General features: G+C 36.9%; 1 protein-coding gene across 3 annotated transcripts in view; it reads left to right on the top strand.

Moving 5' to 3' along the window:
• The window catches only part of RAD18 (RAD18 E3 ubiquitin protein ligase), a 122,661-nt gene that overhangs the window by 57,914 nt on the left and 38,329 nt on the right, over positions 1–26,418 (top strand). For 2 of the 3 annotated variants that reach the window (XM_057706297.1, XM_057706296.1), the window contains exons 9-11: positions 224–284; positions 20,098–20,235; positions 24,960–25,134. In XM_057706297.1, coding sequence (XP_057562280.1) covers positions 224–284; positions 20,098–20,235; positions 24,960–25,134 — 374 coding nt within the window. The remainder of the gene's footprint in view (positions 1–223; positions 285–20,097; positions 20,236–24,959; positions 25,135–26,418) is intronic. The other variant, XM_057706298.1, reaches the window with a different exon arrangement.

Here is a 26,418-nt window from a genome sequence, read left to right on the forward strand (position 1 = left end):
ATTTTCTACTGATGAAAAAAAGTAATGAGTAAAACGTATATTAATTACAATATTCAAGAGAAGTAAACAGGAGTTAATATTCCTAGGTCTGTATAGAACAGAGATGAGAGATTATTTTCCTCTATTTTAAACATCCACATTTGAGATTTTAAAGTTTATAGTACTAATTTCTATTCTTGTCATTTTTTGTAATTTTTAATTAAGAATTTTTGGATTATTTTAGATGATGGTTTTTACAAAGGACCAAACAGAAAAGGAAATAGATGAAATTCACAGTAAATATCGTAAGTTATGTGATGTTTTCTTTATTTGCAAAGAACTTGGGTTGCAGTTTTTCATGTTAAGTAATTTTTTAAAATATATTTGTATATTAATGTTTAGTACACATACTTCCTTGTTAATATTACTTAAGAGACTGACTTTTGAGTGTTTACTCAGACAGTGACCGTTTTTGGTGACTGTGTGCCTGCTCTTTGATTTGTGGCTAACGTTCTACTTTGAGCTATCACTAAGCACTTTGGAAACATTCATTAGATGCTCTCAAAGCATCTCTGTGAGAAGAAAATAGGATTAAAACGGAAACATTCCTGACTTGCCATCCTGTCCTCAGGTCACGCAGTGACAGTAAAGAATTCCAGCACTCTGTAGCTTGCAGATTTGTGCCGAAAATAGTTTTCATTTCACTCATTATAAACCAGCTTCCCAGCATTATCACTTCATTTTCCTTAAATGACCTTTGTATATATCTTTCCCAGTGCTAGCACATTAGTGTTTTGTCAGTTAGGTAGCTGTTTATTCTTTGATTGGTTGGTTGGGTTTTAGTTTAAATTTAAATTTAAGTGCCTGGCAAACAGTAGATAGTTAATAAATATTTGCTGAATGAGTATTCCACACGTGATACGCTTTAGCTATGCTAAAAGAATTGTGGTTTTTTTTTTTTTTTTTTTTTTTTTCCAGTTCTTAAGCTTTGAAGGGGCAGATCCAGTTGTGGTCTGTGTAGGGAAGTAGGATGAAGTACACAGGCACTAGATGTAGTTGTGATGGCCTGAGCCTTCCCAGAGTAGGAAAAGGAGCTGGAGGATTCACAGACCAGAGGCTGAACTTGGTCTGGTCACAGCGCTGGTACTCGGAGGATAAACAGATGTGATCGATCCTATTTGATCAGCCTTTGGGAAGCCAAAGTAATTTTTCTTGATACAGGAGCTACAGAATATCAGATGATCACAGAAGTGGCAAAACTAAGACCTATAACAATAAGGAAACCAGAAAATTGGCGTGGAACAAAAATAATTTAAATCGCTAAAGGATGGTATCTAACAGTTACGCTACACTAAAGAAAATGTGGGTTAGATCCAGGCAAAAAAATATACAAATATCTATTGCCCACCATTTAAATATCTTTAAAAACTTTAATTTTACTAAATAGGTCACGTTAAGTTAATTCACTTAACTCTAAAATAAACCTCAGTGTGTACTTTTTTTTTTTTTTTAAACTTTTGGACACTTAAAGCTCAAGTGCTTATTAGCATTATAGTTACAGTTTGATTTAGTATGAGGATCTAAATATACCATTGATAGCTCTTCTTTTTTTAAAAAACATTTTCATTAATGTTTTAATTCACGTGGTTTCTTTTTTAATCACATTTCTATAAAGCTTATTAAAAAAAGTCTGCCTCCTTCACCACCACCCTGTCTCCATTTCCATTTCCTAGAATTGACAACTGTCAAACCTTTTGGCTTTTGTTTTAGTAATTACCTTCATGTTTATAAAAGATGATTCTTTCTGCTCTTTCTTGAAGTGTTTCAGTTTTCCATGTTAACAACTGATTGAAGTCCTAATTTGAAAAATGAAAATTTAGCTCTTCTATACATCCTGACTCTTACCTTCTCCTCTCTCCCAAATTCTGAATATTGTCATAATTTTTTATAAGGTCAGTGTTAGTTAGAGACATTGTATGCGATTTGAACCAGGCAGCATATATACTATGGTTATGAAGGGTAGTAGAGTATGCTACCACCCAAGAATATGCCACCGTGGCCTGTTACTCTGAGCAGAAGGCAATTGAGAAGCAGCAGAAAGAAAAACTATGTGTGAGACATAATTACAAAGGTGTCTGTTCCTCCTCCCCTCTCTATCCCTAGAGGTAAATTAGTCTTCCTGTTGGTGGAGAAGGCTCTGACTTCAATCAGCATAACAGACTTCACTCTTGTTTACCTTGTTTCTATCTGGCCATCTCCCCATAACTGCCCTCCCCCACACCTTTTTTTTTTTTTTAATTTAGCTGAAAATGATATTTAAGCCAGTGTTCTGAGTCACCTTCAAGTGGCTTAGAGTTACTCATTTTTCTTTGGGTATCTTCCATGTATACATGAGGTATACATGTTAATAAACATCTGTTTGTTTTTCTCATGTAAATTAGTCTTTTGCTATAAGGCCCCAGCTAAGAACTAAGAAGGTTAGAGGGGAGATTATTTTTTCCTTCCTTAAAGTTATAATTCCTTTCAGAAAAACATTCTACTTTCCCTATAATTAATAGTTTTATTTGCTTAGTCTTCTATTTATCTGGTATTAATTTATTTCTAAACTTTCCATCAGAAATGTAAATCACTTTCTAATACATTGAAACTCATAGATTGTTTATCAACTCACTGTTTTCTTAGGAACATCTTGCTTGAAGCAGCCCCCTGCCCTTTCCAATCTACTGTGGTTGCTCTTTGGGCCTCCTTCATGGCTACCCTGGAATTTCCTTTCACCAGCCTTCTGGGTATTATCTCTTCCTTCCTGTGTCAGTTCATTTATTTCAGGATTGAAATCTGCCTGTTCTTTTTCCTTGTCTTGGTGGTATACATTTTCTAGGAAACTCCCTGGGGAAAAACGTGTATATGGAAGAATACTTTTGGAGTCCATACATAACTGGAAATATTACTTTTACTATTGATTTATTATTTGGCTTAGGTAAATTGCCCACATAGATAGTAAAAAGCAGGGCTGGAAATTAAACCCACGTTCACCCAGTGCTCAACTTTAAGCCCTTTGCACTCATAGCATGCTTTGAATCTGAGTGAATAACTTGTATGTTGGGAACTTCTGCGGAACTAAGCTTTAGTTTCAGGTTATAGTGCTTAAAAAAAGCTTAATTTTATGAATGAATTACTTTGGTTGTTTTGTAATGATACATCTTTATTTTCTTTGCAATCTTTTGGATAGGTTTATATTCATGAATTCCTCTTTTAGAAGAGGAGAGAAACGGTGAAATCAATTTGAGCCTTAGTTGCAGATCCGTAGAAAGTATACTTGATACAGAGTTGAATCAAATGAGTTTATTGAGTTACCTATGGATTTCAGGTTGCACATGCTTTTGGTAAGTTGTCTTAATTGACTGAATTGCGTGTTAATTTTGTGTGTTAATTTTGTATCCTGCAACTTTACCGAATTCATTGATTAGCTCAAGTAGTTTTCTGGTGGCATCTTTAGGATTTTCTGTGTATAATATTATGTCATCTGCGAACAGTGACAGTTTTACTTCTTCTTTTCCAATTTGGATTCCTTTGATTTCTTTTTCTTCTCTGATTGCTGTGGCAAGGACTTCCAAAACTATGTTGAATAGTAGTGGCGAGAGTGGACATCCTTGTCTTGTTCCTGATCTTAGAAGGAATGCTTCCAGTTTTTCATCATTGAGAATGATGTTTGCTGTGGGTTTGTCGTATATGGCATTTATTATGTTGAGGTAGGTTCCCTCTATGCCCACCTTCTGGAGAGTTTTTATCATAAATGGGTGTTGAATTTTGTCAGAAGCTTTTTCTGCATCTATTGAGATGATCATGTGGTTTTTATCCTTCAGTTTGTTAACATGATGTATCACATTGATTGATTTGCATATATTGAAGAATCCTTGCATTCCAGGGATAAACCCCACTTGATCATGGTGTATGATCCTTTGAATGTGTTGTTGGATTCTGTTGGCTAGTATTTTGTTGAGGATTTTTGCATCTAAATTCATCAGTGATATTGGTCTGTAGTTTTCTTTTTTTGTAGTATCTTTGTCTGGTTTTGGTATCAGGGTGATGGTGGCCTCATAAATGAGTTTGGGAGTGTTCCTTCCTCTGCAATGTTTTGGAAGAGTTTGAGAAGGATGGGTGTTAGCTCTTCTCTAAATGTTTGGTAAAATTCACCTGTGAATCCTTAGGAATAAACCTAACCAAGGAGGTAAAAGACCTGTACTCAGAAAACTATAAGACACTAATGAAAGAAATCAAAGATGATACAAATAGATGGAGGGCGATACCATGTTCTTGGATTGGAAGAATGAACATTGTGAAGATGACTATACTACCCAAAGCAATTTACAGATTCAATGCAATCCCCATCAGATTACCAATGGCATTTTTCACAGAACTAGAACAAGAAATTTTACGATTTGTATGGAAACACAAAAGACCCTGAATAGCCAAAACAATCTTGAGAAGGAAAGGTGGAGTTGGTGGAATCAGGCTTCCTGACTTCAGGCTATACTACAAGGCTACAGTGATCAAGACAGTATGGTACTGGCACAAAAACAGAAATATAGATCAATGGGACAGGATAGAAAGCCCAGAGATAAACTATGGTCAACTAATCTATGACAAAGCAGGCAAGGATATACAATGGAGAAAAGGCAGCCTCTTCAATAAGTGGTGCTGGGAAAACTGGACAGCTACATGTAAAAGAATGAAATTAGAACACTTCCTAACACCATACACAAAAATAAACTCCAAATGGATTAAAGACCTACATGTAAGGCCAGACACTATAAAACTCCCACATATACGGAATCTAAAACTGGTACTGATGAACTCAGTGACAAGAACAAGGAAGCAGATACAGAGAATGGACTGGAGAACTCGAGGTATGGGAGGGGGCGGGGGGTGAAGGGGAAACTGAGAAGAAGCGAGAGAGTAGCACAGACATATATATACTACCAACTGTAAAATAGTCAGTGGGAAGTTGTTGTATAACAAAGGGAGTCCAACTCGAGGATGGAAGATGCCTTAGAGGACTGGGGCAGGGAGGGTGGGGGGGACTCGAGGGGGGGGCGTCAAGGAAGGGAGGGAATACGGGGATATGTGTATAAAAACAGTTGATTGAACCTGGTGTACCCCCAAAAAAATTAAAAAAAAAAAATCTTTCAAAAAAAAAAAAAAGACAGTATGGTACTGGCACAAAAACAGAAATATAGATCAATGGGACAGGATAGAAAGCCCAGAGATAAACTATGGTCAACTAATCTATGACAAAGCAGGCAAGGATATACAATGGAGAAAAGGCAGCCTCTTCAATAAGTGGTGCTGGGAAAACTGGACAGCTACATGTAAAAGAATGAAATTAGAACACTCCCTAACACCATACACAAAAATAAACTCCAAATGGATTAAAGAGCTAAATGTAAGGCCAGACGCTATAAAACTGCTAGAGGAAAACCTAGGAAGAACACTCTTTGACATAAATAACAGCAAGATCTTTTTTGATCCACCCCCTAGAGTAATGGAAATAAAAACAAAAATAAATAAGTGGGACCTCATGAAACTTCAAAGCTTCTGCACAGCAAAGGAAACTATAAGCAAGACGAAAAGACAACCTTCAGAATGGGAGAAAATATTTGCAAACGAATCAACAGACAGAGGATTAATCTCCAAAATATATAAACAGTTCATCCAGCTCAATATCAAAAAAACAAGCAACCCAATCAAAAAATGGGCAAAAGACCTAAATAGGCATTTCTCCAAAGACGGCATATGGATGGCCCAGAGGCACATGAAAAGCTGCTCAACATCACTAATTATTAGAGAAATGCAAATCAAAACGACAATGAGGTATCACCTCACACTGGTCAGAATGGGCATCATCAGAAAATCTACAAACAGTGAATGCTGGAGAGGGTGTGGAGAAACAGGAACACTCTTGTGCTGTAGGTGGGAATGTAAATTGATACAGCCACTATGGAGAACAGTATGGAGGTTCCTTGCAAAACTAAAGATAGATTCCACTGCTGGGCATATACCCAGAGAACACCATAATTCAAAAAGACACATGCACTCCAGTGTTCATTGCAGAACTATTTACAGTAGCCAGGACATGGAAGCAACCTAAATGTCCATCAACAGATGAATGGATAAAGAAGATGTGGTACATAGATACAATGGAATATTACTCAGCTATAAAAAGCAAGGAAACTGGGACATTTGTAGAGACATGGATGGACTTGGAGACTGTCATACAGAGTGAAGTGAGTCAGAAAGAGAAAAACAAATACCATATATTAACACACATATGCAGACTATAGAAAAATGGTACAAATCAACTGGTTTGCAAGGCGGAAATAGAGACACAGATGTAGAGAACAAACATATGGACACCAAGTGGGGAAAGCGGGGAGGGTTGGGGGGGAATGAACTGGGAGATCGGGATACCAAATTGTACACTCTAAATATATGCAGTTTATTGTATGTTAACTGTATCTCAATAAAAGTTCAAAAAAAAAAAAGACTGAATTTCTCCAGTAAGAGGTAGAATGTTAGCCTGATGGAAAGTTACTCTTCTTGCCTAACTGCCATGACAGACATATTTTGGGGATCTTCATGCTCTTTACCTTGGTAAAATATAGGTTTATACTCTGCCAAGAAAAAAAAAACAAACCTCTAATGAACACCCTGGGATTATCTCCTGAAGCTTTTCCTGGGAGTACCAGCTTAATCTTGTTAAACAGGCAAGGCATTTTAGCTTAATTTATTCCTTTATTTTTTTATTTGGTTGTTCATTAATTCAGTAAATGTATATTGAGCATCTGCTATGTGCCAGCTGCTGTTGTATGTACTGGGCATAGAGCAGTGAGCAAGATACATAGATCTCTATTGTCATGGAGATTATAGTAGACAGATAAATAACAATAAATCAGCAAATGATAATACAATTTTAGTTGGCAGATGCTATAAAGAAAATAAAACAGTAGTTTATAGAAATGATGGGGTCATTAGATAATATAATCAAGAAAAGGCTTTTCTTAAGGAGTTGACATTTGAGGTGAGTCATAAATTTAAAAAAAATCGAAATTAAAATAAAGGCAGCCATTCACAGAGCTGGAGGAAAAGTATTCCAGGCAGAGAGAACATCAAGGGCAGAGGCCCTGAAGTAGACACAATGTAGGCGAGTGTGAGTAGAATGTAGTGAGTGAAGGGGAAGAGTGGTATACAGGGAGACAGGCAGGGCCAGGTCCCATAAGACCTTATAAGGGTATATTTTGGGTTTTATTCCTGCTGCAGTGGGAAGCCATTGGAGAGTTTAGAAAGATAAGTAATAGGATTTCATCCACATTTAAAATGACATCTGCTGAATAGAGAGCAAATTGTAAGGTGGCAAGAAATAGTAAGAAAACTAATCTACAGGCTCTTCACTCAAGCAATATTTATTGATCACCAATTATTGTATCCCAGACAATATTCTAGATATTGGTAATATAACATTAAAGAAACAGATTCAGTCTCTGCCCACATGGAGCTTACACTCTATTAGGAATAGTGAGACAGTAAACACATGAGTAAGATGTATCAGATAAGGATACGTGCTATGAGGAAACTGAAAGTAGGGATAGGAAGTGATGGAGCTGTTGGGCCAGAAAGGCTCCTTAAAGAAGGTGAGTGATATTTGAGAAGAGACCTGAATGAAGTAAGGCTATTTTAGTAAATTAGGCCAGAGATGTGGCATTTCTAGAAGTAAAGTGCAGAATTCAAGGTAAACTTTCGAAGTAGAGCCAGTAGTACTTGCTGAATTTAATATAGGGAGTGACTAAAAGAGGAATCAAGACTGACCCCTACATTTTTGGTTCAAGCAACTGAAGAAGGGGTGATGCCATTTACTGCGATGGAGACTAGGATGAGGATTGTGGAAGGGGAAAGGGAATCAAAATTCCTCTTTTGTCGTGTTAAGTTTTGGTTTCTAGTGGATATCCAAGTGGAAAAGAGAATTAGGCATGAATGGATGAAACTGCATAACTAAAAAGACATGTGCTTTAAAATTGTATGCTTAGATACCATTACCTGGGAGAAGAGTGCTGTGGGGGAACAGAGCCTAAGGCTGAGCCCTGGCTGGGGCACCCTGATATTTAGAGCAACAACTCTCAGTTCTCTAAGCCTTTGTACACTCCTAAAATTGTCTAGGGCACCAGAGAGCTTTTGTTTATGTGGGTTATAGTGGTCGATATGTATCATATTACAAATTAAAGCTTGGGGGACTTCTGCTTCTGGCCAAGACAGAGTAATTGGGATCTGATATACACTCCACAGCCCCAAAATAGCCAACCATCATAAATGGACAAAACATATGAAGTAGTTTTCAACACGTTAGAGATTAGATAAAAAAAGGACAGGAATCTCTGAGAGGTGGGAAAAATGAGACGAGCCCTATAATAGAGTTTCTAGGGTGCATGCAGGGGGATCCCAGGCAGAGCTTGGTGGGCTCTGAGTTAAGAAGAAAGAAAGACCAGAGAAACTAAAGGAGCTGAAGTTTGCAAGACAGAGTGTGAAAAGTAGAGAGCACAGAGAGAACCTGGGGACCTGCAGAAGGTTCACCTTGTGACTTCATTTAGTGCACAAAGTCTGATCTCTACCACGAGATGAAATCAAATCAGAAATCAGTAACGAAGCCCTCTGGAAAATCACCAAATATTTGGAAACTAAATAATACACTTCCAAATAACACATGGATCTAAGAAAAATTAAAACCAATAATTTTCAAAAATATTTGTTAACTCATTTAAAAACAACAATAAATTCATTGTAAGTTAACATAAATCATAAATAACATATTTGGGTAAACAAAAACTTTCCCAGCACACAAAAAACAAAGTAAGTAGAGATTTCTACTCCTAGCCCAGGTGGAATACCAGACTGTATTTACTTTCCTCCCTTAAAAGCTAGAAAACCAGATGAAACATATAAAACAATGGATTTTCACATATTGGAAAAAGGTTGCACAGGACTGTTATCTCCGAGGGAAAGAAAGCATATAAGATGGTGAGCTCTAAGCTCCGGCAGCTTTAAGGCCCCAGGTGGAGGAAGCCGAAAATAATCACTTAATAGGTACAACAGAAATCAAAATTATGGAGGCCAGGGTGACTAGGACAGAGTCCCAGAAAGGAGGGCCCCACAGAGAGAAGAGAGAGCTATAAAGATCTGCACAAGGATCCTGTCAAGTCTTTGGCTGCCTAGCAATCTGGCTGTGAGTGAGAGGAAACTGCCCCAAGCCAGGGAGAAAACTCTGGAAAGGATTAGTTCCAGAAAAATTCCCAGAGCTCACACTGGGCAGGAAACAGCCTGAATTCACCAAGAGCCACAGTAGAAAAAACTTCTTAGTATATAAGGCTTCAGGCAGAAGCCTTAGAAAGGTATTGTTGCTGTATTAGCAGGGCTAAATTACCTTAGGGCCAGATAATAAATAGTTTAGGCTTTGCAGGCTATATATGGTCTCTGTCAAATGTTCTTGTTTGGTTACAATCCTTTATAAAATATGAAAACCAGTCTTAGCTTGAGGGCCATACATAACTAGGCCATGGGTTGGATTTAACTGTTGGACTGCTATAAGCTAATGGCTGCTCTAATTTTCCTTAATAAAAAGTTTTTTTTTAATAGACCATTTTTTAGAGCAGTTTTAGGTTCACAGCAAAACTGAGTGGAAAATACTGGGAGTTCCTATATTTCTCCCACACGTGCACAGTCTCTCCCACTGTCAACACCCCACACCAGAGTGGTACATTTGTTATAACTGATGAACCTGTGTTGACACATTGCTATCACCCAGAGTTCACAGTTTACCTGAAGGCTCACTCTTGGTATATAGTCTGTGGGTTTTGACAAACATATAATGCTGCGTTTCTACCATTATGGTATACAGCATAGTTTCATTGCCGTAAAAATCCTCTGTGCTCCATATCTTTATCCCTCTTTCCTGTCTAACCCCTGGCAACCACTTATTTCTCTAGTGGCTTCATAGTTTTGTCTTTTCCAGAATGTCATACAATTGGAATCATACGGTATATAGTCTTTTCATTCTTTCACTTACTAATGCATTTAAGCTTCCTCTGAGTCTTTTCATGGCTTTATACCTCAATTTTTTTTTTTTTTTTAGGGCTTAATAATCCATTTTCTTTATATACCACAGTTCAGTGACAAGTTCATTTACCAGTAATGAAGGACATCTTGGTTGCTTCCTTAGGCAATTATGAAAAAAGCTGCTATAAACGTTCATGTGCAGGTTTTTGCGTGGACATAAGTTTTCAGCTCATTTAGGTAAATACTATGGAATGTGATCGCTGGATCATAAGCTGTCTTTAGTTTTCTAAGAAATTGCCAAATTATCTTCAAAAGTGTCTGGAACCATTTTGCATTCCCACCAGCTTATGGTGTTGTTAATGTTTTGGATTTTTGCCATTCTAATAGGTGTTTAGTGGTATCTTACTGTTTCAATGTGCAATTCTCTAATGACATATGATATTGAGCATCTTTTCATGTACTTACTTGCCATCTGTATATCTTCTTTGGTAAAGTGTCTGCTCAGATGTTTTGCCCATGTTTTAATTGGGTTGTTACTTTTCTTACTGAGTTTTAAAAGTTCTTTATATATTTTGAATAAGTCCTTTACCAGATGCAACTTTTGCAGATTTTTTCTTCCAGTCTTTCTTTGGCTTGTGTTCTCATTCTCTTCTCTTGATACTCTGCCCTGATAAAATTTGAAAGCAAGGCGTGAGATAATTTAGTTGATTCCAAGTAGTTTGTTATGCTCCAGAATAAACCACAATACAGTTTAAGGAGAGAATAAAGTCTGTCAACCAACAATATAAAATTAACAATATCCTGTTGAAATTACCAGAAATTCAAAGAAGCAAAAAAAATTGCACTCTAAAAAAGAGAAAAATCAGAAAAAACCAGACCCAGGAATGACAGACATGATGAAACTTGTATTTAAAAATGTTGAAACAACATTTACAATTTTTTTTTTTTTTTTTTTACAAATATGTTCTTTGTATCAAGAAGGAAGAATCAGGGAGGGTCCTGCTAAGATGAGAAATGGACAATATAAAAAAGACCAGGGACTTCCTAGGTGGTGCAGTGGTTAGGGATCTGCCTGCCAGTGCAGGGGACATGAGTTCGATCCCCGCTCCAGGAAGATCCCACATGCTGCAGAGCAACTAAGCCTGTGTGCGACAACTACTGAGTCTGCGCTCTAGAGCCCATGAGCCACAGCTGTTGAGCCCATGTGCCACAACTACGGAAGCTCACACGCCTAGAGCCCGTGCTCTGCAACAGGAGAAGCCACCACATGAGGAGCCCGCACACCACAATGAAGAGTAGCCCCCACTCACCGCAACCAGAGAAAGCCTGTGTGCAGCAGTGAAGACCCAATGTAGCCAATAAAAAAAAAAAAAAAAAAAAACAAAAAAAAAACACCAAAAAGGGAATTCCCTGGCGGTCCAGTGGTTAGGACTCCTTGCTTTCACTGCTATGGACCTGGGTTTGATACCTGATTGGGGAACTAAGATCCTACCAGCCATGCAGCATGGCCAAAAAGCAAAACAAAAACAAAAAACCAAATGGAATTCTGTAGATGACAAACATACTTGAATTGAAAAATAAACTGGGTGAGGTAAAAACAGATGAGGGAATAAATTGAACTGAATGAAAAGACATTGTATCAGTGTGTGTTGCAGCTAAAGCAGTGCTTAGAAGGAAATGTGTAGCATTAAAGTTTATATTAGAAAAGAGAAGAGGTTTTAAATTTGTTATCTATGCTTTCATCTTAAGAAACTAGAAAAAGAAGAGCAAATTCCATCCAAAGCAAGCAGAAGGAAAGTAATAGTAAAGATAAGAGCAGAAATCAATGAAATTGAAGACAGAAAAATAACAGCAAATCTATGAAACCACAAGCTGTTTGTAAAATCAACAAAATTGAGAACCTTCTAGCAAGCCTGATTAGGACAAAAAGAGAGAAAGCACAAATTGCCAATATCAGGAATAAAAGAGGGAGAATTACTAAGTATCCTGTTGATATTAAAAGAACAATAAGGGAATATTATGAATAACATCATGCCAATAAATGTAGAAACATACATGAAATGGACAAATTTCTTGAAAGACACAAATTACTAAACCTTACTCAAGAAGGAATAGAGGGGACTTCCCTGATGGTCCAGTGGTTAAGAATCTGCCTTCCAATGTAGAGGATGCAGGTTTGATCCCGGGTCTGGGAACTAGGGCCCCACATGCTACAGGGCAACTAAGCCCGTGTGCCGCAACTGCTGAGCACATGGGCCACAACTAGAGAGCCCATGTGCTACAACTACAGAGCCAGTGTACTCTGGAGCCTGCATGCCACAACTACTGAGCCCGTGTGCCACAACTAGAGAGAAGCCCATGCACATGCTGCAACGGAGATCCCGCATGCTACAACTAAGACCCAATGCAACCCCCCACGAGAAGAAAAGAAAAGAAAGAAAGGAAGGAAGGAAGGAAGAAAGAAAAGGAAGAAAGGAAGAAAGAAAGGAAGAAAGAGATAAGGTTGAATAGCCCTATATCTAGTAAATAAATTGAATTTGCATCCCCAGGAAGAAAACTCCAGATCCAAATGGCTTCACTGGTGAATTCTATGAAACACATAAAGGGAAGAAATAATACCAATTCTACAAAAGTTTTTCTAAAAAGTTGAAAAGGAAGGAGTACTTCCTGCCTCATTTTATGAAGCTAAAGTTTCTATGAAACTAAAAACCAGACAAGGACAATAGAATAAAAAGTTCTGGCCAATATTCCTCTTGAACATAGATATAAAAATTCTTAACAATATTTTAGTAAATCAAATGTAGCATTCCATAAAAAGGATAATGCATCATAACCAAGTAGGATTTATCCTAAGAATGCAAGATTAGTTTAGTGTTAGAAAATTAATATAATTCAGTATATTAACAGAGTGGAAAAAACACTATAATTTTATAAGTAGATGCAAAATAAGCATATGTTAAAATTGAACACCCATTAATAATAAAAGCTCTCACTAAATGAGAATTTCTTTAATCTGCTATAGGATATCTGAAAAGCCTACAACTAACATCATATTTAATGGTGAAATATTGAATGCTTCTCTTCTGACTGGGAACAGGCTAGAGATGTCTGTTCTTACCACTGTACTGTGGGTTCTTGCCAGTGTGATAAGGCAAGAGAGAGAAATAAAATTCATATTTGAAAGGAAGAGATAAGACTTTCTATTCACAGTCAACATCATCTTTCACAAATAGTATGAATCATAAAATAAAAAGAAAAAAGTGATAAATTATATTTCATTAAAATAAAAACTGTTACTCTTCGGAAGACAAATATGAAGGGACTTCCCTGGTGGTCCAGTGGTTAAGACTCCTTGCTTCCACTGCAGGGGGCTTGAGTTTGATACCTGGTCTGGAAACTAAAATCCCACATGACGCACGGTGTGGCCAAAAACAAACAAACAAACAAAAAAACTGACAGATACGAAAATGAAAAAACAAGTCACAGATTGTGAGAAAATACTGTAAATTTTATATTTGACAAAGTGCTAGTATCTGTGTTATATATAAAGAACTCTTACAATTCAGTGATAAGTCGTAGGATGTATTTTTTAAAAGGGCAAATGTTTAAACAGATTCTTCAGAGAAGGAGATACTTAAATTCCAAATAATCACATGAAAAGATATGGTTAGTATTGTTAGTCATTAGTCATGAATCTTTGGGAAAATAGAAATTAAAATAACAGTGAAATAATATTACACATTTTAATGGCAAAAAAGTGAAGGGAAAAAAAAGGACAATCTCAAGTGCTGGCCAGGATGTAGAGCGAATGGAACTCTCATACATTGCTGGTGAGAATGTAAAATGATAGAGGCACTTAGACAAACAGTTTAGTAGTTTCTTATAAATCGAAGCATACACCTACCTACCAGTAATTCTACTCTTAGCTATTTACTCAACAGAAGTGAAAGCATATGTCCACATCTAGATATTTAAAATCAGATTTATTGAGATGTAATTTACAAAAAGTAAAGTTCATCAGTTGTAAGTGAACAATTTGATGATTGTTACAGATAAATGTTATACCAGGCTATTCATGCTGAATACTGAAAACAGCCTCAGTATCCATAGACACATTGCAGTATATCCATGTGCGATGGAGTCATCCTTAGCTATAAAAAAAGAATTAACTCCTGACATTTGAAACAGTGGGATGACTCTCAGAAACATTATGCTAAGAGAAAAGTCAAACTATAAAGGTAGCACCCTGTATGATTCCATTTATATAAATTTCTAGAAAGAGCAAAAGTATAGTACCAGAAAGCAGGTTGGTACTGCCTGGGGCTGTGGGTAGATAAAAGGGGGGGACTGACTACCAAGGAACTCTTTTGGGTGATTTAAATCTTCTATTTCAATGGTTGTGTTGGTCGTTACACAACTATACATTCTTTTAAAATGCATCAGAGTGTTTACTTAAAATTTTTTTGTATGCAAATTATTTCTCAGTAAGTCTGATTTTAAAAATTTAGTGAGAATAGCATTCTTTTCTGTTTTTGCAAGTCTCTTTAATGTCTTGCTTAATAGAAGACTTCCTGACTCTCACATTGTTTCTGCATTTAAACTGTTGCCATGTGTTGTTTTGGTTAAAGTATATGAGAAGTATCCGGCCTGTGAGACAGGTAATTGAAAAGAGGGGGCATGTTTTTATAGATGTTTAGGTATTTGTGGCTGTTCTTTGATACTACACTAAAACTTGGGAAGTGTTATTTTAGAAAGTTTAATTGCACTGGAATTTGAAATCATATTAATAAAGTTTTTGTACTCTATTACATTAAAATTCATTACTCTGTTGTGTACTTCGAATGGATTTTTTTACCTAGGAATGATTTTGTAACATCATTTGTTGGTTATTTGGAAGATACTGGTTGGTTGAGTTACAAATGTTTGCATATTTCATGTATATAATATTAAAAAAGCATTCCTTAATATCACCATCAATCTCATCAGAAAAGTTAAGTGGGGAGCTGTCAAGCTTTTAGTCGTGGATATAACTTATCTGAAAGTTATGATTTCCCTTTGAAAGCTCTCATTTTATCTTTGGCTGCAAATATTGTCACTTGTTTTCCTTGAAGTGACAACTCACCTCATTAATTTTTGAGGAAATAGATTATCTAAGTCTGAATAATAGTACTTTTCTATTCTTTCAAGTAAAAACCATGTTCATTAAAAAAGTGGCTAGTTTAGCTCATGGCTCAAACAGTCATGTAGGTGCTTCCTCAAGCATCCATGATACTTTGGGTGCATAACAGAAGTGCTGAATTTGTAGTTCTCGTTTCTTCACTGACGTTATTAAAAAGGTATGTACTCATAGGTCAAAACTTAATAAGATTCATAAATTTTTTACCTTTTCATCAGGGACATTCTTAAGTAAAACTGGGTTTGTTTGTTTGTTTTTTCCCATTGGCGAGTGCATGGCCCTGTGGAATACAGTGATTACTGGTGGAATTCAGCATCACTCCCTTGACTCATGCTAAGGCACCAGCAGTTTTATCCACCATTAGTATTGCTCTCTCCGTGCCTACGTCAACATAACAAAAATGGCACACAATTTCTCAGTGTTATTTTGAAAGTCGTCTTGACCTCATATGCCCTCTAGACGCTGCTCAGGGATCCTTAGCAGGCAACCAGTGTACTTTGAAATCTGTTAGTTTGGAGTATAAGTGCTGGGTAGAGGAGGCAGCTAAGAAAACTGTGTAGGAGTAGCCATTACAGGAGGAAAACTTGAAATTCTGGTGTCAGAAGATATAGGAAAAGAGAGCATTTCAGGAAAGGAGAAATGCTGAATCATATCAAATGCTGCTGTGAAAGTTTGAGTAGAAGGAGCTAGAAGAGATCAAAGGATTTTACAACTCATATTTCACAGCAAACTGTGACAAGAATGGTTTCATTAGAGAGGAGGCATCAGCGGCACTTAGAGTGGATTGAGACCAAATCTGAGGTGAGGAAGTGGGGCCATGAAGGCAGACAATTCTTAGGGGACGTTTTACTGTGTCAGGAAGAGCAGAGAAGTGAGGTCAAAGCTGGAGGTGGGTGTTGGGTCCAGGGACAGTTTTATTGTTTGTTTTTTTAAGTGTGTTTTAAAGTTGGGAGATAATTAACCCATTGGTTTTCAGATCTTTTTTGACCACAACTCACAATGAAAAATATATTTTATACTGCTATTAACTGTATGCACACACATTACTGAAATAAATTTTGCAGAACAATTCTTAATCTTTCCATGTTTTTAAAAGGTTGTATTGAGATATTTTCAAATGATGTTCATATTCCCCTCCTCAAGCTTAAATATCTCTTACATTAGAAAAAAATGTTTTCCATCCTTTTTTCTCAAAATTTCTTTAGTGACTTTGAAAAAATAAAAGTAGTGGGATAACTGACTTCTAAAGCCACTTGGTTATGTTTATCCAAACCATAATTAATTCTACTCTTTTTTTTTTTTTTTTTTAAAGCAGGGTCAAACGACAGAATTCCCATATATTCCCTGCCCCCACACATGTGTAACCTCTGCAGATATCAACATCCCCCACCAGAGGAGTACATTTGTTATAGCTGATGAACCTACATTGACACTCATAATCACAATAAGTCTATAGTTTACTTTTAATGTTTTTCACTCTTGGTGTTGTACACTCTGTGGGTTTTGACAAATGCATGACATGTATCTGCCAGTACTGTATCATGCAGAGTATTTTCACTGCCCTACAACTCCTCTGTGCTCCACCTACTCATCTCCCTTCTCGCCCCCCAAACCCCAGGCGACCACTGATCTTTTCACTGTCTCCATAGTTTTGCCTTTTGCAGAATGTCGTATAGTTGGAATCGTATAGTATGTAGCCTTTTCAGATTGTTTTCTTTCACTTAGTGATGCTGCATTAAAGATTGCTCCATGTCTTTTCATGGCTTGATAGCTCATTTCTTTTTTGAGCTGAATGACACTCCACTCTCTGGATGTACCACAGTTTACTATCTATTAACCTGCAGAAGGACATCTTGGTTGTTTCCTCTTTCCATTTTTAACGTACTCTGGCACTTTTTATCCTATTCTTATTATTTTATTAAGAAAAGAAATGCTGGTCTGGACCTACTAAGTTGTTTTCACAACCCACACTCTCAGTTTCAAAAGCACAGTCCTGTCCCAGGCTTATTTTGTATGCAGTGGGAAAGATTCAAAAGAGAAGGGGAAATTGATGGTACAGGAAAGGGTAATTGCGCATATTGTATCACTGAGAAGGCCTTAGTGATGGAATTCAGGGAATAAATTAGGGTTGGTCCTTAATTGCAGCAAGGACAGTGGTTTCACGCTAACTGGGAGGAAGATAGATCACAAATGCACAGATGAAGTAGTGGTGGTTGGAAGATGACAGAGTTCCTGTTAGAACTTTTCTGTATTTTCGAAGTAGTGTGAGCCCAACTGTGAAGGGAGTGTTGGAGATTTGGGGAAAGTGTGAAGTCATGATGACTTGGAGAATTGTAAAGCTGAGTTTACTAGAGAAAGGTTAGAAATGTTATGTGGTAGTGGTGAGTGCTGGTTTGAGACCTACGATCATGAATTTAAAGTGAGGCTAGATTAAATGGACAAACTCTTAATGAGTGTTAGCCTTTACTATTAATCTGTTCTTCATCCGTGTTTTACTTCGTGGATGTCATAGGTGGTTGTTTAAAAAAAAGACATGAGATTTTACTTTGGGAGACACTGACTTCAGACTCATTCTGTGATTTAGAGTAGGTGAGTACGTATCTCAGTGGCATCACTTCAAAGGCTTGAGTCTGTCCCATTCTTGGGATCCTGGTTTTGGTGCACCTCTGGGTTCATGGGCAGACCCAGAGATAGTCTGGCTGTAAAAGCTGCTCTAAAAAAGAGCAGTTAAGGTGGTCAGGGCATGAAGGGCTTCACTTGGCACTAGAAAAGATTATGATATGTCAGCTTGCCAAGGCAGAAAGGGTGGTATGATTCAAGTATTAAAAATCTTGAGGAGTATGACTTAGTTGAATGTGGGCCTATTCATCAGCTCCCACCGCTATCTGATCCACTTAAAACTTTTAAGAGGTAAATTCAGGGCATGAAACCAGCAGAACTGAGACTTTAAACTCTAAAGTTCTCCTTGCCAAATGGCAGAACTCCTAAAATGAGGTGGAGAAATGAATGGGAACTGTTTCATTAGTCATAATCTCTTGCATTGTTCATTTTTTGAGGGGTTATTGGACTTCTTGGGTCAAAGCCAAAGCTGTGGTTGCCATTTACTTTTTGGTTTCCAGCCTAGCCATAGGGGTAATTAGATTTAAAAAGAAAATCTCTTTTAAACCTGGGATTTTATTACTTTGGAAGATAAAGTCATTAAGCCTCCTTTAATGTTATGAGATTACTTTAGCAAATTTCTTGAGTCATTCAATCCACCATCCATAAGTACACCATGGAGGAGCCTTACTAGCAGAACAGCCCAGGCCAATCTGATTAAATTACGTAGACCCCATAGTGCTGTGTTACGGTTGCCTAACACAAACTACATAATGATGGCAGTGGTGCTAGCCCGTTGATTCTGGGGAGCTGAAAAAGTACAAAGTAATTATTCTCAAATGTATGGAGTTAAGTAGGACTTAAAAGAATTCACCTAGCTTGTATACTATTTAAGATCTCACCTGTTGCAGAAGAGCTCATTTTTTCCAATAAGCTTTATGGCCACCTTATATTTTGCTGAAATTTTAACCAGTCTCTTATTTAAAACTTACCAGACACTTTGCAGCGCAAGACGTTAATTTCCATGGAAGTTTTTGTATACATACCATACACATAAATAGTTAGAATTAGGAGCAGTCTCTCCCTAATGTCCAAAGAATAGCCACTTGTATAGATCAGGAATATTGAAATGAATATGCAAATGGAGGGAAAACTGGCTTCTTCCACAGAGGGGGAGGGAAGTTGATCGAACTTTCAGCAGACAGGATTCTGCTTGTCGATAGACAAGGATTGTTTTCCATTGTGGTCAGTTATCTACAATTTACAGAGCTATAACAGCTCAAAGGCAGCAGGTGACTGGGATCCTGGAAGGGTAGCTCTAGAAAATGCATTGTTTTCAACTGAAGCACAAAATTTCCCCTAAACCCAGTTATTCATGGTATTGCGCTACAGGGAAAATGATGGTTATTGGATGAAAACAGTCTTAAAACTTTCTTTTAACTATTTGTAGTAAACATCTTTCTAAAATGTATTCTTATAGGATTTACAACATCATTTTGGACCATAACTTTAGTGTTTAAGGTTGCTAGATAAAGTAAGCGCAGCCTCAGCTGTTTGAACCATGGTTCAGAATCACAAATAGGTTAAGTCCATGCTTAAATGATGAGTGGCTATTCTTTATTGAGTAAGTTAATGTACATTAATAACGGTGACCTGGAGGTCAGGCTTAAATTATCTTCAGAGGTATTAAAGTAGTAGTAAATTAAGATTGGTTAATTATAATATCCTAAGATAACGTAGGTTGGTGGTGGTGGTGATCTCTAGATGATTAAAGGGATTCTGATAGGAAACAGGCAAGAAATGTGAAGGAAAAAGGAGGAATTAAAGTGGATATCCTTTGTTTTAATCCAACTTTCCTAGAAGCTTTTGCTTTTATATTCAGCTGATATTCTTCCTCTTAGTACTCTGTTTTGTCTTGGAAGTTAGAGTGGTGTCTTTGGATATATTTAAGAAAACAACATCTTTCATGCTCTGTCAAAAAGCCTTTTTAAAAGAATGTAGCATATGGGAAGAAACCTACAGTTGCAAACTAGAAATGTCATGTGTCAAGTTTGTATATGAGGAAAGGAGAAGATATAAAAGAAGGCTTCCTCAGCTCTCCAGGCCTTTTAAATTTGTTGTAAGCGAGTCCAAAAGGTGCTGTTCTTGAGCAAGCTTGTATTATTCTTGATGTTCAGTTTGTTGGTTGTAGACGTGTAACATTTATAGTCCTTGATTTACTGAGAAGGTGTTTTGAATTTCAGGTAAAAAACATCAGAGTGAATTTCAGCGTCTGGTCGATCAAGCCAAAAAAGGATATAAGAAAACCGTTGGAATGTCAAAAAAAAACCTAACAAAAGAAGAAGATGAATCTACAGAAGAGCTTTTATCTGTATGCGTGGGTAAGAGACTTTAATTAAAAACAGAAGTATATTGAATTTTATTATTTTTAATATAAAAAGAAACTAAAACCAATGGAATTTACTTTGGACTTATTAGATATTTGGAATGGGGATAAATATTTTAGACTTACAGCAGTTGTTGGATGTAAACTAGGTTTATCACTCTAGGCAAAATGATTGTGGAGATGTCCTGAAGACAGTTTCTAAAATCTGTCTTCCTTTCCGTTAGTGATAAATCAGAAGTTTCTTAGTTGCTTAAGCTTGAGGTATAGGATTTATTGTTGCAGATCCTCAGATATGCTGCAAAGAGAATAAATTATTTTTATTATAGGTCGCTGGTATTTACTTTGGATGGAATGTTCTGCTAAAATATCTAAAGCTAATACATAGCATGTTCCAATTTCAACCCATTGTAAAATTTGAGATTGATATTATGTTTATGTTACCAGGACTTTGGGTCAGTGAACAAAACAATCATGGAGAGGTGCACAAGAAAATTCTTCATTATTTTTTCTTTATTGTAGCAAAAATATACATAATGTAATATTTATCATTTTAACCATTCATAAACGTACAATTAAGTGGTGTTAAGTACATCCACAGTGTTACATCCCCATCACCACTATTATACCCAAAACTTTTTCATCATCTCCAGTGAAAACTCTGTGCCCATTAAATAATAACTCTTCTACTTTCCCCACCAGCCTTTGGTAATCTCTGGTCTAGTTTCTGTGTCTATGAATTTGCTTATTCTAGGTACCTCATATAAGTGTAATCATACATTATTTGTCCTTCTGTGTCAGTTTATTTCATTAAGCATAATGCTTTCATGGTCCCCATGTTGTAGCATATATCAAAATTTCATTACTTTTTATGGCTGAATAATATTCCATTGCATCTGTACACTGCATTTTGTTTATCCATTCACCTGTAATGGGTTATTTTCACCTTTTGACTGTTGTGAATGATGCTGCTGTGTTCATTGGTGCTTCTGTATCTGTTCAAGTCTCTGCTTTCCATTCTTTTGGATATATACCTATCAGTGGAATTTCTGGTTCATATAATAATTCTTTGTTTACCTTTTCAGAAGCCACCAAACTATTTTCCATAGTTTGCACCATTTTACATTTCCACCAGCAATGCTTGAGGATTCCAGTTTCTCTGTATGCTCATCAACACTTATTTTCCTTTTTTTTTTTTTTTTTTTAGCCGTAGCCATCTTGGTAGATGTGAATTTGTATCTTATTGTGGTTTTGATTTGTATTTTTCTAATGACTTGATGTTGAGCATCTTTTTATACGGTTATTGGCCCTTTGTTTTTCTTTTTTGAAGAAATGTTTGTTCAAGTCTTTTGCCCATTTTTTAATTGGCTTGTTTGTTTTGTTGTTGAGTTTTAGGGTCTAGCCTCATCTTTTTTTTTAAAAGATTTATTTTATTATTTGTTTATTTTTGGCTGCATTGGGTCTTTGTTCTTGGGCACAGGCTTTCTCTAGTTGTGGCGAGCAAGGGCTACTCTTCATTGCAGTGTGCGGGCTTCTCATTGAGGTAGCTTCTCTTGTTGCGGAGCACAGGCTCTAGACGTGCGGGCTTCAGTAGTTGTGGCGTGTGGGCTCAGTAGTTGTGGCTCACAGGCTCTAGAGCACAGCCTCAGTAGTTGTGGCGCACGGGCTTAGTTGCTCTGCGGCATGTGGGAATCTTCTCGGCCCAGGTATGGAACCCATGTCCCTTGCATTGGCAGGTGGATTCTTAACCACTGCGCCACCAGGGAAGCCCCAGCTTCATGTTTTTGCATGTGGATAATCCTATTTTCTAAGCACCGTTTGTTAAAAAGAGTATCCTTTCCCTGTTGAATGCTTTTGACATCCTTGTTGGAAATCAACTGACCATACATGTGAGGTTTATTTCTGTACACTGTGTTTATTCAATTTGTCTGTATATCTGTCCTTAGGCCAGTACAATACTATTTTTCTTTTTTTTATTTTATTTTATTGTTTGGGGGGTACACCAAGTTCAATCATCTGTTTTTATACACATATCCCCATATTCCCTCCCTTCCTTGACTCCCCCCCCCCTCGAGTACAATACTGTTTTAATTACCATAGCTTTGCAACAGATTTCAACCTTATTCTTCCTTTTCAAGATCGTTTTGGCCATTTGGTTCCCTTGAGATTCCATGTGAATGTTAGGATGGATTTTTCTATTTCTACAAAAAGTGATATCGGGATTGCATGCAGTCTATAGATTGCTTTGGTTAGTTGACATCTTAGCGGTATTAAGGCTTCCATTCCATGAACACAGGATGTCTTTCATTCATTTTTGTCTATTTTTAATTACTTTCAACAATATTTTGTAGTTTTCAGCATGCAAATCTTTCACCCCCTTGGTTAGATTTATTTCTCAGTGTTGTATTTTATTCTTTTAGTGCTATTGCATTCTTTATTTTTGTTCTCAGTTCTCCTGGTATCATGTAGTAGGTTGCTGCCTGAGCATAAGTATGTATTTCATGGTCTTTGTGAACAAGTTAAGTTTGTTCATGCAGTTGTTAAAGGATGTTGTCAGAAAGTAGTTGAGCTCCTGAGAATATCTGGCTTGATATCTTGTATTAGGAAAATATTTTTGTTTATTGGCTGAATCTCTTTTGAAAATGATTGATTGCTTGTACTCAGGGGTTGTGTAGTCTTTGTGTATGTGCACATGAATGTTGCTCTCTCCGGGTGCAGAGACGAGTGCTGCTGGTAGATTGCTGTGCGTGAACGGGCATGTCTGGGAGGTGTGAGGAGCGTGAGGGAGAGGCAGTCAGACGGGCACAGACTGAAAGGTTGGACTTTGTATAGCATCGTACAACCAGTGTAACTTTTGTTCTTTAGAGTAAACTTGCTCATTAAAGTGCCCATATAAGTGAGCAGGATATGTGTCCTCTTAGGTAAAACCTTCATCTGTTTTTGTCACATGTCTTTGGGAAGGTTTAATGTTGGGGCCTCATGTTTTGTGCTTTATTTGGAGTTCTGTCCTGAGATCCATGGGCAGATACAAAGGATAACTGACTTCTAGTGCCCACAGTTGTTGAATGATATTTATCTACCAGAGGGAATTTATCTTGTGGAAGCTTATATAAGAAGGGAAGAAGTAAGAGAAGAATATAAATCAGGTGCAAAAACAAAAGATAGTTTTATGTTGCGTTCCTGCTCCCTGGTTTGCCAGCTTGATTGCGTTCTCCCAGCTAGCTGAGTGGTGGAGTTGCCTGGGTTCACTGGGTTTGCTGGGTGATTGATTCTTCTTAACCTGGTCCTAGGTGTCTGTTTACAAAAGAAGATCCTAGAGATCCTGGATGGTCCTCTTAGTTAATTGCTTGTTTCCCTTTTCCAGGTAAATGTTAGAGGGTACAGTTTTGTTTTGGTAATGAGCAGGCTTAGCGAAAGCCAGACAACATCAGGAGCTGATTTTTAGAAATTATACTCTTGTGTGATATATGCTGTTCTCCAGTGTCACAAAAACTTATAATTACTTCTGGAAAAATCTTGACCATATGGAGTTGGAAAGGTTTTTGTTTGTTTGTTCGTTTGTTTAAAGAATCTGTCTTATTCTTTTTCTATAAATTTTCTCTTTAAAACAAAACCTTGATGGTTCTTGTTGGTGTTTTGGTCCTTTGTTAAAGGTCACTTGCCTCCACAAGTGCATGAGTGATGTGTGAAAGCTCTGCTTCTCTGTTAGCAAACACACGAAGAGGGGCTCTATCCTAGTAGCACATGTGAGGCATGTCCAGTACTCACTCGGTCCCTGAATCTTAAGGCTAGCACAGCTGAAGTCCCGGCAGAGCCCTGAAATACATCGTGTGGGAGGGGCCTGGACACTGAAGAATCCTGCACAGAGATAATTTTCTTCACTTATATTTGCAGATATTTGGTTGCACATCGTGTTCCTGCAAACACTATGTCTGCATCCCCCCAGCTTTGCTGGGCCTTTATCTTGATCTGCAGTAAGAGACCTTAGAAAGTGAGACTATGACAGGGAATGTGGAGAAATGTGACATCTGTTGGATCAAACAGATCTATTGGTTGTGTCTGATTAGTTTTCCTTTTCCCCAGTGAGTATTAGAATCTATGTAACAGACTTAGAAAAATGTCCAGATAGATTCACTACCATACAGCAGTTAGTGACAAATATTGTGGTTCTCTTATTAATTGAATCTTTAATCCTTTTTTTGTCATGTTTCTTATGTTTATCACTATTCTTTGATCTGTGAAATATGCAGGAATTCTTTAGTAATACTATAAATAAAAGCCTCATTAGAATTGTAAGGTTCTCCCCACTCCTATTTTTTAAAAAAATTTATTTTTGAATTAATTAATCTGGAAATAGATGGAGTGGACAATATAATCAGATGACACCAGTGTAGTGCTAATTCTTTTTTTCTGGCTGTCACTAGAGTTTTGGAATCAATGTTACATAAATTTCTGTTTTACCAAGTACAAACAGCAATATTAAGTGTTGTAGAAATAATAAACACACAGATTGTTATAGTTACCGTTTTGCTTTCAGGCAATTCACTTTGTATTATGAATGCTACCCATATTTCTACCTCATCTTTGTAACTTTTTTTTTTGAGTAGGTACAGCATTCTCTTGGGTTTCTGTACCATAATTGACCAAACTTTTCAATAAAAAAATAAATTTTAAGGTACTCTTAACTATTTCTTTTTCTTTCATTTATTTTTTCCTTTACAGGACAGGAAGATAATAAAATGAAATTCTCAGATATGCCCTCGGTAGCAAACCATTTCCCTCAATCAAAGCTGGACTTCCCCAGGAAATTAGAGCCTGACGGACCAGATGATTCTTCTAGTTGTACTGATATTCAAGAGGAAGCTCTTTCTTCACCAGAATCAGATTCGTGCAATAGGTAAGAAACTTGCAGTAGTAGAGTAGTTGAAATTTCTGTTTCCTGTACATGCTAAAAGAGAGACAGGCAAAAATAACCAGAAAATAGCTTTGAGGCCTGGTGCTGTGCCTCATCTCCTTCTGTCACCTCCTGCTGCTTCGCAAGGTTCACACAGCGAGCAGGGCCAGATGTGGAGAGTATGTGCCACAGTCACTAGAGACTTCATTTTCTGCTCTGTAACCTTTTTAAAATTTTTTTATTATTTTTAATTTTTACTGGAGTATAGTTGATTTACAACGTTGTGTTAGTTTCTGCTGTATAGCAAAGCGAATCTGTTATACATTTACATATATCCACCTTTATTTTAGATTCTTTTCCCATATAGGCCATTACAGAGTATTGAGTAGAGTTCCCTGTGCTATACAGTAGGTCCTTATTGGTTATCTCTTTTATATATAGTAGTGTGTGTATGCCAATTCCAATCTTCCAAATTTATTCCTCCCCCCCCCGCCCCTTACCCCCAGTAACCGTAAGTTTATTTTCTGCGTCTGTGACTCTTTCTGTTTTGTAGATAGGTTCATTTGTACCCTTTTCTTAGATTCCACATGTAAGTGATATCATATGGTATTTGTCTTTCTCTGTTTGACTGGCTTCACTCATATGACAGTCTCTAGGTCCACCCATGTTGCTGCAAAGGTAGCTTTTATACAGATATGTTTCCTAGAGTTAGAAAAGAGAGCATGACTTGCAGTGAAATTTTTACCAAGAGAATAAGTGAAGGAGATAAAGACAGCTATACTAGGAAGTACAGATGACCAGAAAGACAAAAAAAGAAAAAATTAGTTGAGCAAATTGAATGGATGAGGAACCTTTAAAAGTGAGAGATTTGGAGATGAGTCATTTTTCCAAGTGATTTTTTAAGACAATTTAAGAAGATGATGTGTTTTTGAAAGATAACATAATGTTAAGCTGTATTATAGTTACCATTTTGTTTTTGGGCAGTTCACTTTATATTATGAATGCTACCCATGTTTCTACCTCATCTTTGTAACTTTTTTTTTTTTAGTAGGTACATCATTCTCTTGGGTTTCTGTACCATAACTGACCAGACTTTTCAGTTGGTATTGGATTTCTACATTTTCCGCAGTGTTTGTTATATATATACACCTCAAGCTGTGGTAGAGCTCTCCCTATAGAAAGCCTTTTGTTTCTAATGAATTATTCCCTTAACTTTAACATCATTTTGACCATGGTAAGTGATGTTGTTGCCTTCTGAATGAATTATACTAATTTTAAATGCTAACA

Source organism: Hippopotamus amphibius, chromosome 13, assembly GCF_030028045.1.
Source record: "Hippopotamus amphibius kiboko isolate mHipAmp2 chromosome 13, mHipAmp2.hap2, whole genome shotgun sequence".
Taxonomy (NCBI): Eukaryota; Metazoa; Chordata; class Mammalia; order Artiodactyla; family Hippopotamidae; genus Hippopotamus; species Hippopotamus amphibius.